This window comes from Prionailurus viverrinus, chromosome B3 (genome assembly GCF_022837055.1).
Source record: "Prionailurus viverrinus isolate Anna chromosome B3, UM_Priviv_1.0, whole genome shotgun sequence".
NCBI lineage: Eukaryota > Metazoa > Chordata > Mammalia > Carnivora > Felidae > Prionailurus > Prionailurus viverrinus.
This window is the reverse complement of record NC_062566.1, coordinates 70,261,970-70,277,239: the sequence shown is the minus strand read 5'-3', so window position 1 is coordinate 70,277,239 and position 15,270 is coordinate 70,261,970. Positions and strand designations below refer to the sequence as shown.

Below are 15,270 nucleotides of genomic sequence, written 5' to 3'. Positions count from 1 at the left end.
ACTTACACAAATCAACTAAGACCTTAGTAGGCTGCCTATCTATTTCAGTTCTGGGAACACCATGATCAATTAGTCAAAGTCATGGGCCTCTATCTTGACCTCTGCTTCAATTCTAATGCCCATTATGGTAACCAAGCCTATGGCATCTCTGTAGTTTGGCTTGTCCCACCCTGGGGTCCCATTATCTCCTTGAAACTCAGGGATCCTGACCTCTCAGGATCATAGCACCAATTCCCACTGCCATTCTAAGCCTGCAGCAAATAGCCACTACAGCACTCCCCAGAGATGCCAGTGCCTCCCACTCCCTGAAGTATTTTTGACAGTTTGGTGGAAATAATGTTCTCTGTACTCTCCTAAGACACACTTAGGGGGTGAGTAAACCAGTCTCACAATAATAAATCTACTCTACCTTCTAATTTCCTCAAAGCTTTGAATATTTTCTCTATATCAAAGAAGTCTGGCATCTCAACTTCACTTGTTATAGGCCACCTTTGGATCCATAGCTCAATCCAACCAACTAGTCAAATAGCTAGAACTACCTTGATATGCTTGATCTAATATGCTGACATGGGAATCTGTATTGAGTTCATCCCATCAACAAAGTCAGCGTGGCCCAACACCTACACCAACACCCTCAACACCACCCCTTCCCCTTCCCATGTTTCTCTTGATATAAATTAGCAAAAATCTTACAATTGCTTTGGTGTATATTTCAATTCCTTATGTGTCACACATCTGGGATTTACTGGGAGTTGAATCTGGTTATAGATCTAGAAGCACTAAAGGTGGTAGGAGAAGGTGGTCAGCAGTCTGCTGCAAAGTAACTACCTCAGGGAATCTCATTACAGATTCTTCAGCTGAGGGAAGATTAACCTCCTCAGACCAGAAAAGATGGGCTGCTGTTGACAGGCAAAGGAAGATTGGAGGAATTCAGGGATTAAAATGCCAGCTTCATCAGAATATGTCCAAATGTATTCCCAATCCAATCTTCAGAGTCTCAGTGAACACTGTAACTTTATATAAGAGACCCTACCAGTTTGGTGATTCAAAATATGTTCAAACCACCCACAGTATTAGACATTGGTTTAATATTTAGAAATCTCAGACAGGAGATTCCATGATATACGGTTTCCTTTATGGCATAGATTTCTGGATCTTTACTTAGATCATAAGCTTGGAGCCCAAAGCTCATCACTTACTTCTCCTAAGTTCTTTAGTGCACCTAGAAGCAACCAACCAACCCCGTAATATTCCTTATTTCTGCTAATATGTTTTATGTCAGCAAATACTTAGTCACCTAAAGTCTTGCCTGGAATTAAAGGTATGTACAAGTGATATTTTAATAGGTTTGCTACTGTATGCATTAATGGTTACTTACAACTTACAACTAATATCTTTTACTACTTACAATAGGGTAAGCAATGTCTTCAAATATATTCAGATTAGAGGGGCACCTGAGTGGCTTTGGTCAGTTAAGTGTCCAACTCTTGATTTTGGCTCAGGTCATAATCTCACGGTTCATGGGATCGAGCCCAGCATCAGGTTCTATGCTGACAGTGTGGAGCCTGCTTGGGATTCTCTCTCTCCATCTCTCTCTGCCCTTTTCCCACTGACTCTCTCTCTCCCCCTCTCAAAAATACATAAATGAACTTTTAAAAATATCTATATATAGATATAAATAGATAGATAGATAGATAGATAGATATTCAATTTAGAAAACCTGTAATATATAACCCAGGCCAAGTTTCAGAACCTAAGTGTAGGTTAGGTTCCTACTCACTTCCAGTGCCAACATCTCTATTATTTAGAGTTCAATTAAGGAAAGCAGAGCCACTATGAATAATGTAAAATAAGGGATTTCTTAAAAGGACTGCATCTTCTAAAACTGTGGATATTGGTGAAGAAAGCCTCTCTAGATCCTTCTCATTGTTGTTGTTTTGTTTTTACGGTCTAGGAAAGCAGGGTGATATATGGAAAGATATATCCATATATGGAAGATATGGAGTTTGACACCTAGTTCTGATATGTATTGGCTTTGACATCTTGTCAAGTGACTCAAATTCTATGAGCCTCAGTTTCCTCATCTATTAAATGGAAACAATAATAGTTCTCAGGATTGGTGTCAGGGTGAAGGAGGTGCTTGGAATATACCATATTTCATTGATTCCAAGATACCCAATATTCTACATTTTAACCCCTTTACAATAAGAATGAATCTTGTAACCAATGGCATGTTATTAATCAAGAACAACTTTTTTCTTTCTCAAGGCACATAAAAGAATGAAAGCCTAGAGTAATATCTCAAATAATGACAACTGAGATATCATTTTGTTACCAAACCAAGTATGACACAAGGGGAAACCCCAAACAGCCTCTAGAGAACACAAGTGTTCTTCTTGATACATTCCATTCCTTTCTCCATTTACTAGACTAACCCTTCATCCCACATTCCTTGTTGTTCAGATTAGTGGGATGGAAAAAGTACGAGTTTCAGATCTGACGTATTTTGGATCTCTATCTCAGGAACTGTGAGATCATGACCTGAACTAATATCAAGAGTCAGAAGCCTGACCAACTGAGCCATCCAGGTGCCCCAAAAACAGACTCTTAAATACAGAGAACAAATTGGTGGTTGCCAGAAAAGAAGTCAGTGGGGAATGGGCAAAACAGGTGAAGGGGGTTAAGAAGTATAAACCTCCTTATTTATAAAATTTATATTTATATTTTATAAATATATTTTATTTATACATCCTTATATTTTATAAATAAATTTTACATATATTTATACATTCTTATTTATATTTTGTGAAATAAATCAGTCCTGAAGAGAGAAAGTACAGCATAGGGAATATTGTCAATAAGATTGTGATAATACTGTATGGTGATGGATGGTGAGTACACTTATCATGGGGAGCACTGAGTAACGTATAGAATTGTTGAGTCACTGTGTTGTATGCCTGAAACCTAACATAACAGGATATGGCAACTATACTTCAATAATAAAATAAATACAATTTTAAAAAATTAAAACCCCTTCATCTGTGTTACTATGCTGCCTCAAGAGAACTGCATTAGATGAGAAAGGTGCATGCCTCGTCCCAGTAAACAGAACTCTTGGGCTCTGACCATAGCCTCGACACCAGCAGAGCAGAGAGAAGGGTCATAAGACTTTCTGATGAGGAAGCTAGCCAGGCCAAAGTGAAAGACAAAAATGTGACTAGGTGGTTTCTGTGGTTTCCAGTCCTCCTCTTCCTTCTACTTCTGGGGTTATAAAAGCAGGGGCAAGGGAGGGCAGGGACAGAAGAAGCTCACCATGGACACTGTCACTGGGAAAATGCAGGTCCTACTCCTTTTGTTGGCCTTTCTTTTGCCTCCTGAAGCTGAAGGTGGTGAGTCTAGGGTGTAACCCCTGTCAAAGAAGCCCTTAAGTCAGGCTACAAGTTCCATGACAAGTATTCTAGGGGGAAATCTCCACCTGGAAGGGTCAGACTCTTTCCCTGCAGTTGATGACAGTTTCCCTGGGATGAGAAGACTTGGGTGGAGAAAGAATCAGAAAACTGTCTTTGGAAGTTCCTCCTAACCCACTTTCCTGAAAATAGCCACAATTCTGATTCATGGTCCTTCTTGGTGCTTGCTCTCAAGTGGAAGAGGTCAGGATAGAGACCTGAAGAAACGTTTAAATGACAGCTCAGAATCAAGACTAACCATCATGTTCTGAAAGTAGGGTGAGGGTCAGTTGACAAGGCGGATTAGGGTCAAGAAACCAGCAAAAAGGACACACAGAGGTCTGAGCTCCATTAGAAGTAAGGTAAAAGCTATGTGGGTCCTCAGCTTCCACCTCCTTTCCCTCATCCAGTGCTCTATCCCAAGGAAAAGGAGCCTGCGTTTAGGGACCTGGGGTTCTCTGTTTCAGTGGAAATCATCAGTGGCATTGAGTCCAAGCCACACCCCTGCCCCTACATGGCCTATCTGGAAATCATCACTGACCAGGGTTATGTTGCCAGCTGTGGTGGGTTTCTCGTAAGTCAAGAATTTGTGATGACAGCCGCTCATTGTAAAGGAAGGTAAGAAAACTTTGACCTACTCTCTTTTCATGTGAGGAGCTGTAGGTGCCAGAGTTACACACAACTTCAAAGTGGCCTAAGGAGAAATTCTTGTGTCCTGCTCATCTCAAGATGATCAGCAATGCATATTGGGAGGGACCAGCCCATTTTCATTTGCTGTCTCCACCTCCAAAGACCAGCCAGGTCACAGCAAGCTAACACTGCCTTTCTGTCCTGATGCCAGCCAGCTGAGCTCGCTCAGTCCCATGCAGCTGCCAGGGCCTGGCCCTTCCTGAACCGACTATGATCCCAGGGTGGGAGGGGGGACTTCTGTCCTCAGTTAAGACCTGAGTTCCTCAGGTCTTGCCTTGTACTGGGAAAGAAGAGAGCCTGATGTCTCCTTGCTCAGAATGAACCCTTTTCAGAAGACCAGCACCTTTTCCTGCCTCTCTCCTCCTTCTCAACAGGAAAATTACTGTCACTCTGGGACCTCATGACATAAAACAGGAAGAATCCACATGGCAGAAGCTGGAAGTCTCAGAACAAATAGTTCACCCAAATTACAACTTTTTTACCAACCTTAATGGCATCATGTTACTGAAGGTGCCATTAGCCTTCCAGCACTTTCCCATTCCCCCTTCTTGAACTTTTCTCCTAACCTGTGCATTTCTCATTCTCCCTTGTCCAATCCACGTCCTTGGGGCCCACCCTCATCCCACTCCATGTCATCACCATCCCACTGGGGAGAAACTCTTGGCCCTGCCCAGGGAGCCTCTACCACAGCACACCCCCCACTTTCTCTGGGACTGGAGGTCCATCTACTCTCCCTCCCTCACAGCTACAAACGAGAGCCAAGCTGACCCACGCCATGGGGACAATCTCCCTGCCCACTGGTCTACCTTCATTCCACCTGGGAGAATGTGCAGGGCAGCTGGCTGGGGAAGAACAGGAGTGATGGAGCCGGTGTCAGATACTCTGAGGGAGGTGAAGTTGAGACTCATGGATGCCAAGGCCTGCAACCACTATACGTTTTACAGCCATAAATTACAAATCTGTGTGGGCAATCCCAGGAAGACAAGATCGGCATACAAGGTGACCACACACCTACACTTTCTCCTCACAACGGTCCCTGGGAGACAGCATCCTCCTGGGAGGATGTGGGGTCACGAAGTCCCCTAGTACAGTGACTGGTGTCTGAGTTTGTGGGTTTCTAGCACCATGGGAACTAGAATCCTCCTTCTGGGTTCCATCCTCACATACCCAAGTCCTGCCTCTGACCCTCTCATCCAGTTGAAGACCTGGCTGACAGGTCTTCAGGAGAGAAAGGAAGAGATGGAGAGAACAGGATCTAGGCTTATGGTTCCATGCCAGAGACATTAAACCCCTAACTTATGACTCCATGAGGAGCCAGGATTCCTGATCTGACTCTAGGGTATCTTGGCACTAGCCAGGTTGCTGATAGAACCCAGATGAAGTGACAGTAGGGTGAAAAGGACGTTCCCTGTTCATGATCTGCTTTCTCTAACCCACAGGGGGATTCTGGGGGCCCCCTTTTTTGTGCAGGGGTGGCCCAAGGTATTGTGTCTTGTGGACGTACAGATGCAAAACCCCCTGCTGTCTTCACTCGAATCTCCCCATATGTGCCTTGGATTAATAAAATCTTAAAGAAACAGTAGCCACAGAAGCCTGACCAGCCTACGTGAGAATCCCAAAGCCCGAGGTCTCCCTGAGTAGCCCTGGGTTCCATAGAACCTGACCCCAGCCTGAGCCCACGGAGGCTCTCAGAGGCACACAAAGCCCCTACTGATTGTATCCCCAGCAAACTTCAATAAAAATGCTGCCTTCAGCATACGTATGTGCGTGAGACTCTTCTCTCTCCCACAGAGCTGGTCTGCTCTGATGGAGGAGTCCAGATATCCTTCTATGGCTTGAATGAATAATTGTTCTGGGCTCCTTTCTTACCAGATTAATAATCTTGCCTACTTATCTCCCTGTGTACTGTGTGGTATTATGGATTATTGAAGAAAAAAAATTTGATCTGCACACTTTGGATTTAACATCCAAAGTAATGTTGGCACTTTAAAATCCAAAGTAATTTACCTTCTTCCCCCACTGCCTCCTTTTCTTCCTCCTCCTCCTCTCAATATTACTCTTCCCTCAAAACCTGTGTCTCAGCCACTGCAGTTCAGAGCAGAGATGCACCATAGCAAACTCCCCATGACTGTTTCCAGACATGACCCCAGGCCTAGGCTGTTGTTATCTCGAGTCCCTACACCCACTTCTACCTCATCATTATCATCTCTCTCAATATTGGGTCTGCAGCCAGGGAATCACGTGCCAAGATGGAAAAGTGGGGAGGATAAAACTTCCCAAGCACAAGAGCTCAGGAGGGAGCGGGAGAGATGACACCTAGAAGTCCTCCAAATGGGTCCGTCTGTTACAGCCGTCAAAACAAAGTTGTAGGTGGGGCAGGACCATTCTAGCTGAGGGGAGAGCCCCCAAACCATCAGTGTCAGCCCAGTCTGTGAACTACATCAGAGCCACCCAAATTCAACTGTCATCTTCCTCCAGAAATGACACGACGTTTCAGGTCTTCCAGAAGGATATCTGAGTTGGGCCAAGTTCTCCAACATTTCCTCCTCCAAGTGACCTGCAACACTCTGAGCTGAGCAAACACACAGCCGCACCTACCCCAATGCAGGGAAACAGGGCATGAACTCCAACTAACTCTCAGGAACCTGCAATTCAAGGACCTCCAAACAGGTCCCACTACAGTCCCTAAAAGGCCTGAGAAGGCAAGCCTGGCCTCAGGCAGGAAAGAGCTGCCGTTGCTGCCCACAGGGAACCCAGCACCTCCATCCTCCTATAGCCTGCCAGCCCACAGTTCATGGCTTCCAGCTTTGCCACTGGTCAGTACAGGTGTAAAAAAAAAAAAAAAAGCAAGCATAATATACAAGACTGGTAATTAACTCTATGTGTAAAACAAGTGTAAGTGGGTAAATTGGTACAGCCGCTGTGGAAAACAGTATGGAGATTCCTCAGAAACTTAAAAACAGAAATACCATAAGATGCAGTAATTTCACTACCCACTACCGGGTATTTACCCAAAGAAAATGAAAACACTAATTTGAAAAGATACATGCACCCTTATGTTTATTGCAGCATTGTTTACAATAGCCAAGGTATGGAAGCAGCCCAACTCTCTCAAAATTAATAAACACTTTTACAAAGAAATAAGAAAAGTAAAAAATAGGATGCATGGGTGGCTCAGTCGGTTAAGCATCCAACTCTTGACTTTGGCTCAGGTCACGATCTCATGGTTCATGAGATCAAGCCCCATGTTGGGCTCTGTGCTGACAGCATAAGACCTGCTTGGGATTCTCGCTTTCTCCCTCTCTCTCTCTGCCCCTCCCCAAACCTCCCTCTCTCAAAATAAATGAATAAACATTTTTCAGTAAATAATGAACAATAAAAATAGGACAATAGACAGAAAGTTGAAGATATAGGAAGAAATAAAAAGGACCTGGTGAAAATCACTCTAAATACAAAATATAAAAGCAATAGCAAATATTATAATTTTTATAATTTAAAAGAAAATTTTATTTAAAAAATAGATCTGGGGCTCCTGGGTGGCTCAGTCAGTTAAGCGGCCAACTTCGGCTCAGGTCATGATCTCGCAGTCCGTGAGTTCGAGCCCCGTGTCGGGCTCTGTGCTGACAGCTCAGAGCCTGGAGCCTGTTTCAGATTCTGTGTCTCCCTCTCTCTGACCCTCCCCTGTTCATGCTCTGTCTCTCTCTGTCTCAAAAATAAATAAACGTTAAAAAGAAATTAAAAAAAAAATAGATCTATGTTAATGCCCACACAATGTATAAAATACAGTTTGTGATATATACTTGTGATGCAAATAAAACATGATTGTGAAAAAAATTTTTAATTACCATTTTTTTTTAGTAGGCTTCATGTCCAGTGCAGAGCCCAACACAGGACTGGATCTCATGACCCTGAGATCAAGATTTGAGCTGAGATCAAGAGTCAGACACTTAACCGACTGAGCCACCCAGCCACCCCTAAATTACCATTAAAGGAAGAAAAAAACAGGCATAAGTCTGAAATTTTTTTTTAGTTTTTTTTAGGTTTTTTTGGGTGTGTGTGTGTTTATATATTTTTGAGAGAGAGCGCAAGCACAAGTGGGGGAGGGGCAGAGAGAGAGCGAGACACAGAATCCCAAGCAAGCTCTGCACTATCAGCACAAAGCCCATCGGGTTCAAACCCACCAACTGTGAGATCATGACCTGAGTTGAAGTCAGATGCTTTACCGACTGAGCCACCCAGGACCCCGTCTGACAAATTTTTAAGAGAAAAAATCAGAAAGATCTCAAAAATGAAAGAACTTATGCTACAATGATAATTAAAAGATGTGTTTTTTTCTTTTAGCCCTAAATCTCATTTTATATTTGTATAATTAAGTAGTTTTAAACATGAAATACAAGGAACAGGACATTATGTGTGATGTCTGCTTAGGAGACCAGAGCACACACTGAATTGCTGCTAAGACCCCACACACTCCTGACCACTTGGGACAGCACATTTAGACGGAAGCTTTTCTTCCCGGGAAGCTGGACAACCAGAGACGTGGACAGAGTGGTCAGCCTACCCTGCCAGCCTGGCCTCCAAGAAGTACTGGGGCCTGTCGAGACCACAGAGATCTGGACTGTCTGCAGGCTGAATTGGACCCCAAAGGACTGACAGGGCTTGCATAACTTTCATCCGTTGCTAGGGGAGTGCAAAGTGGTACAGCCACTTTAGAAAAGAGGTTGGCAGTTTCTTAGAAAATTAAATATACACCTACTGTATGACCTAGAATCCTACCCCTGGCTGTTTACCTTACAGAAATGAAAACTTAAGTTCACACAAAAACCTGTACCCAAATGTTTAAAGCAGCTCTATTCATAATTACAAAAACCTGGAAACAACCCAAATGTCTTTCATCAGAAACACCGGGGAAAACTCTCAGTGACGCCTAGATGGCTGCCTCGCCCCCGTGCTGAGGGTTCTGTACACCCCCTGCCTCTGATATCTCACATAACTTCTCCTCAAGCTGTCCCAACAGGCTTACTGGAATCTACCTGCACCTGGGAGCATTCACCACTCAAGGAACAAAGGAATCTCCTTGCAACTAAAAACATAAGACATGGAGAAAAAAACAAGTCAAATGAGACACCCGTATGAGGCCTCAACACGGAATAGCAATCCCAGTAGAAGGAGGATACCAGCCCATTCTAGGACTGTCTAGAACACAAGTGGGTCCAAATCCAGGAGTGATACCCTGACAGTATGGCCCACAGGAAGCAGCCGGGGACACCATGGGCTGAGCCTCCAGGCGTTGACTCTGTCATTGACGACAACCACAGATTAAACGAGCATGGCGTAGACCCCTGGAAGGGAAACCACAGCTGTTGCCTCACCAGTCTCTCCCACACCACACCCAGAAAACATAAGGCCACCACGGCCACTCGGTGCCATGTTAATTCTGAGGTGCAGAAGAGGAGGGCCTGCCTGACCGATCCTGAGAGTGATGGGGGGTGATAGCATCACAGGGTCCAGAGGAGAAACTGCTCAGGGCAAAGGGCTTGCCCAAACTCATGAGAAGGGGCACCATAGGACTTTCCCTGCTCAAACACCAGCCTATCGCAAGAATGGTAAATGGAAAAAAGACCTAGCAGGAAGAAATCCAAAAAAGCACCCATGGGTGGGGGGTGGTTCTTGCTGAAGAGCCTGTGTGAGGGCATGAGACCTATTCCTCCCAATCCAAAACTTGGAGTCAGCTCCCAGGACCTCTTCATCTGTCATTCTCCTGGATAATCTGTCCACTGGAACAATCATGCTGAGGGAAGTCATTCAAAAGGAACTAGTGTGGGGGGGAGGAGCCAAGATGGCGGAACAGCATGGAAGTTTTTTGTGTGTCTCGCGTCCATGAAATACAGCCAGACCTACACTAAACCATCCTGCACACCTAGAAAACTGATTGGAGAATTAACACAACAATCTGCACAACCTGAACCACAGAACCCAGCAGGTACGCGGCACGGAGAGGTGAACTTGGGGAGCGAGAAGCTGCAGGAAGGGAGGTGCTTTTGCAGGTGGAGAGAGGATGGAGATGGGGGCAGGGGAGGGGAGAATACAGGAAAAGCACCCATCCCCAAAAGCAGTTGGAGAGAAAGCAGAAAATTGGAAACAGCCACAGGGACAAAACTAAAAAGGGAGAAAGGAGAAAGGAGAGGGTTTAAGTTCCATTAAGACTGTAAACAAGGGGAGCGCAAAGGCTACAACTCTGCAGCTCGATACCTGGTGGTGCTCTGGTGGGAAGGGCGAATCCCCAGGAGCAGAGTGGGGTCTGGGAGGTTGTTGGGGCACACGGGAAAAAGCTGTTCCACTGATGCAAGGACATTTGGTAGAGACGGTTAAAGCCACCTGGTCCCAGCAGACCCCAGAAAACAGCCACATTCACTGGTGCTGGAACAAGGCCGTTAAGGGTGAAGCCTGGTGCCAGATGTGTGTTGTGATTTTCCATAATCCCTGAAAAGCTGCTGCTAAACTATCTCACGAACCTTTTCCTGGGGTGGGCTGGCACCTGGCTGCAGTCTTGGGGCACCAGCAGCAGCAGGGTCCAGCAAGCGTTCCTGGGTGCAGCTGACATTCAGCCATTGCTCTGTGAGACCCTCCTGCAGAGGGGCGGAGCGGGTCAAAGCCGCAGTTCCTTTAGAAGTAAGGGGCCAGGGAAAACAGCTGCATCTGAGACAAAACTCGGGAGAGAGGTACTGCCTGGGGCTTGGTCACGGAGAGTGAAAAAGCGGGGAGTGGAAGAAAACCGAAGACAAAGGACAGGTGTGAGATTGCTGACTGGGGAGAAAAGACTTCCGATACTAGACCAGGTAGCTGGGTGACGCCATTTTCACCGCTCCCACACATGCGCATATTCACACGGACCTGCGGACCTGCGAGCACCATAACATTCCACCCCAGTAGGCTAGCAGTGCCATCTAGTGGAGAGCAGAGCCATTACACTAAGCCCCACCAACCTCGCCAACCTCGCTCTTCAAGAACACAGGTCTCACCACCTACTTAGTTTATGGACTATAAAGCGCTTCATAGTCTGACTTCTAGGGGAAAACTAAGTAATTTCAGTCCTATTGCAATCTGTTAGCAGATCCATCTATTCAATTTTCTTTCTTTTTTTTTTCTTTTTCACTTCTTTTCTTTTTCTTGAAAACAGAAAGAGAAAAAAATTTATTTTTATTTTCAATTTTTATTAAAAATATTTTTCTTTAGGGGCACCTGGGTGGCGCAGTCGGTTAAGCGTCCGACTTCAGCCAGGTCACGATCTCGCGGTCCGTGAGTTCGAGCCCCGCGTCGGGCTCTGGGCTGATGGCTCAGAGCCTGGAGCCTGTTTCCGATTCTGTGTCTCCCTCTCTCTCTGCCCTTCCCCCATTCATGCTCTGTCTCTCTCTGTCCCAAAAATAAATAAACGTTGAAAAAAAAAATTTTTTTTTTAAAAAAATATTTTTCTTTAATTTTTTACTATATTTTTTACCTTTGTGTAAATTTTTTCAAATTCTATTTTACTTCCATCATTTTATTTTAGTATACTTCAGTGGATTCACTTTTTCAAATTTTAAAACAATTTCCTTCTTTTTTCTTTCTCTCTTTTTTCTTTTTCATTTCTTTTCTTTTTCTTCAATACAAAAAAAGAAAAAAATTAATTTTATTTTTAATTTTTATTAAAAATATTTTTCTTTAATTTTTTTCTACTATATTCTTTACTTTTGTGTAAATTTTTTCAAATTCTATATTACTCCCATCATCTCATTTTAGTCTACTTCAGTGTATTCATTTTTTCAAATTCTCAAATGATTTCCTTCCCCCCCCCCTTTTTTTCTCTAATCTGTCAAACCACTTTCAACACCCAGACAAAAACACACCTAGGATCTAGCATCATTTATTCGCTTTTTTGTGTGTGTATTTTTAAATATATATATATTTATATATATTTATATATATTATATATATTTATATATATTATATATTATATATATTTATATATATTTATATATATTATATATATTTATATATATTATATATATACACACACATACATATGTAACTATATATGTATTTTTAAATTATTAAAAAATTATTTTATTAAATTTTTTATTTTATAAATTTTTATTTATTCCACCAAAAAACTGCTAGAACTGATTCATGAATTCAACAAAGTGCAGGATATAAAATCAACGCACAGAAATCAGTTGCATTCCTATTCACCAAAAATGAAGCAACAGAAAGAGAAATCAAGGAATTGATCCCATTGACAGTTACACAAAAAGCCATAAAATACCTAGGAATAAATCTAACCAAAGAGGTGAAAAATCTATACACTGAAAACTATAGAAAGCTTATGAAAGAAATTGAAGACAACACCAAAAAATGGAAAAAGATTCCATGCTCCTGGATAGGAAGAACAAATATTGTTAAAAGGTTGATACTACCCAAAGCAATCTACATATTCAGCGCAATCTCTATCAAAATAACAACAGCATTCTTCTCAGAGCTAGAACAAACAATCCTAAAATTTGTATGGAACCAGAAAAGACCCCGAATAGCCAAAGCAATCTTGAAAAAGAAAACCAAAGCAGGAGGCATCACAATCCCAGACTTCAAGCTATACTACAAAACTGTAATCATCAAGACAGTATGGTACTAGCATAAGAACAGACACTCAGATCAGTGGAACAGAATAGAGAACCCAGAAATGAACCCACAAACGTATAGCTGGCTAATCTTTGACAAATCAGGAAAGAATATCCAGTAGAACAAAGTCAGTCTCTTCAGCAAGTGGTGCTGGGAAAACTGGACAGCGACATGCAGAAGAATCAACCTGGACCACTTTCTTACACCAGACACAAAAATAAACTCAAAATGGATGAAAGACCTCAATGTAAGACAGGAAGCCTTCAAAATCCTCGAGAAGAAAACAGGCAAAAACATCTCTGACCTTGGCCACAGCAACTTCTTACTCAACACGTCTCCAGAGGCAAGGGAAACAAAAGCAAAAATGAACTACTGGGACCTCATCAAAATAAAAAGCTTCTGCACAGCAAAGGAAACAATCAGCAAAACTAAAAGGCAACCGACAGAATGGGAGAAGATATTTGCAAATGACACGTCAGATAAAGGGTTAGTATCCAAAATCTATAAAGAACTGATCAAACTCAACACCCAAAAAACAAATAACCCCATGAAAAAAATGGGCAAAAGACATGAATAGACACTTCTCCAAAGAAGACATCCATATGGCCAACCGACACATGAAAAAATGCTCCACATCACTCATCATCAGGGAAATACAAATCAGAACCACCGTGAGATACCACCTCACACCTGTCAGAATGGCTAACATTAACAATTCAGGCAACAACAGATGTTGGCGAGGATGCAGAGAAAGAGGATCTCTTTTGCATTGGTGGTGGGAATGCAAGCTGGTGCAGCCACTCTGGAAAACAATATGGACTTTCCTCAAAAAACTAAAAATAGAACTACCCTACGACCCAGTAATTGCACTGCTAGGCATTTATCCAAGGGATACAGGTGTGCTGTTTCGAAGGGACACTTGCACCCCCATGTTTATAGCAGCACTATCAACAATAGCCAAAGAATGGAAAGAGCCCAAATGTCCATCGATGGATGAATGGATAAAGATGTGGTATATATATACAATGGAGTATTACTTGGCAATCAAAAAAGAATGAAATCTTGCCATTTGCAACTATGTGGATGGAACTGGAGGGTATTATGCCAAGTGAAATCAGTCAGTCAGAGAAAGACAAAAATCATATGATTTCACTCATATGAGGACTTTAAGAGACAAAACAGATGAACATAAGGGAAGGGAAACAAAAATAATATAAAAACAGGGAGGGGGACAAAGCATAAGAGACTCATAAATATGGAGAACAAACTGAGGGTTACTGGAGGTGTTGTGGGAGAGGGAATGGGCTAAATGAGTAAGGGGCACTAAGCAATCTACTCCTGAAATCATTGTTGCACTATATGCTAACTAATTTGGATGTAAATTTTAATAAATTAAAAATAAAATTTTTTAAAAAAGGAACTAGTGTGGTAGGGCTACAGGCCCAGGTATAGGAACCTGTATCAGCTTATATCCTTGCAAATTACTTGGCAGATATTGAATGTAAACCAGTAGCAGTTAAATTCAGAAAAACTTGGTCATTCGCAAACATCAGCTATTGCAAGGGCAAGCACAGAGTGAGCTCCAGCCTGCTTCAGGAAAATGTGGCCAATGTCATAAAGAATGTACTTACTGTCCCTTCTCCATTGCACTGCTGTCTCAATCGGAGGCAAGAAAGCACAAGCCCGTGCCATCAGGTGTCCCTCTCCATAGTATTTCTTACAAGAATATTTCTTCTTGCAACATGTGTCAACGTTTACAGCTGTTCTAGTCCTGCATGGCAGTTTGAGGGTTAAACCCACTTCAGTCACATGCTCAATCCAAAAAGACACAGCTATTACTCAGAGAACAAGGTTAAGAAACACCCTGGCAACTTAAGTTCAACAAATAAAACAAGATGGTGTACAAAGCAGGACATGACTCAAGTCTGGTAAATCTGATTAATCCGTAATACGTTTAGGAGAATTTAGAGGGAAAGATAAACAGCTTCCAGGAGGACATATACACAATTTGCCCATCAAACCGTTATATGACCACGCAAGATATAACACAAGGGGACCAAATCAGTGTTTATTAAAGACCAACCGTGTGGCATTTTTCATTTAGCACCATATTTAATTCTCCAAAAACACTGTTTCATGTCATTCTTTGTATTTTACAAAGGTAGTTACTAAAGCTGAGAACTTAAGGAATTTTGCTAAGGTCAGACAGATAGCTAAGCGGCAGAAGAAGGATTCAAGTTCTCCCATCTAACTGCAAAGCCGGCCATGTGCCTCGAATGTCAAAGTGAATAATGGCACTGATGATAAATGCTTCAGGAACTCAGAGGAGGGATGATCCCTCTGCATTTTAGTGGCCCAGGAACATTGCCGTCACTAAATGCCAGTGTTTTTATAGTCAGCCCAACCTTTTCCTTCCCACTCACTGTGAATCTTAAACAAGACTCTGTCCAACCTCTACTTTAATATCTCAGGCAATGGG

At 42.7% G+C, this 15,270-nt stretch overlaps 1 protein-coding gene across 1 annotated transcript; it reads left to right on the top strand.

The window, feature by feature from the left end:
* The first annotated feature begins 3,334 nt into the window (after positions 1-3,334).
* Positions 3,335-5,794, top strand: LOC125168545 (mast cell protease 4-like). Its single transcript, XM_047863665.1, is given in 6 exon segments — positions 3,335-3,389; positions 3,914-4,064; positions 4,511-4,646; positions 4,882-4,933; positions 4,936-5,135; positions 5,576-5,794. Coding segments are annotated over 6 exon segments (738 nt in total). The 3' UTR covers positions 5,720-5,794.
* Positions 5,795-15,270: the final 9,476 nt, after the last annotated feature.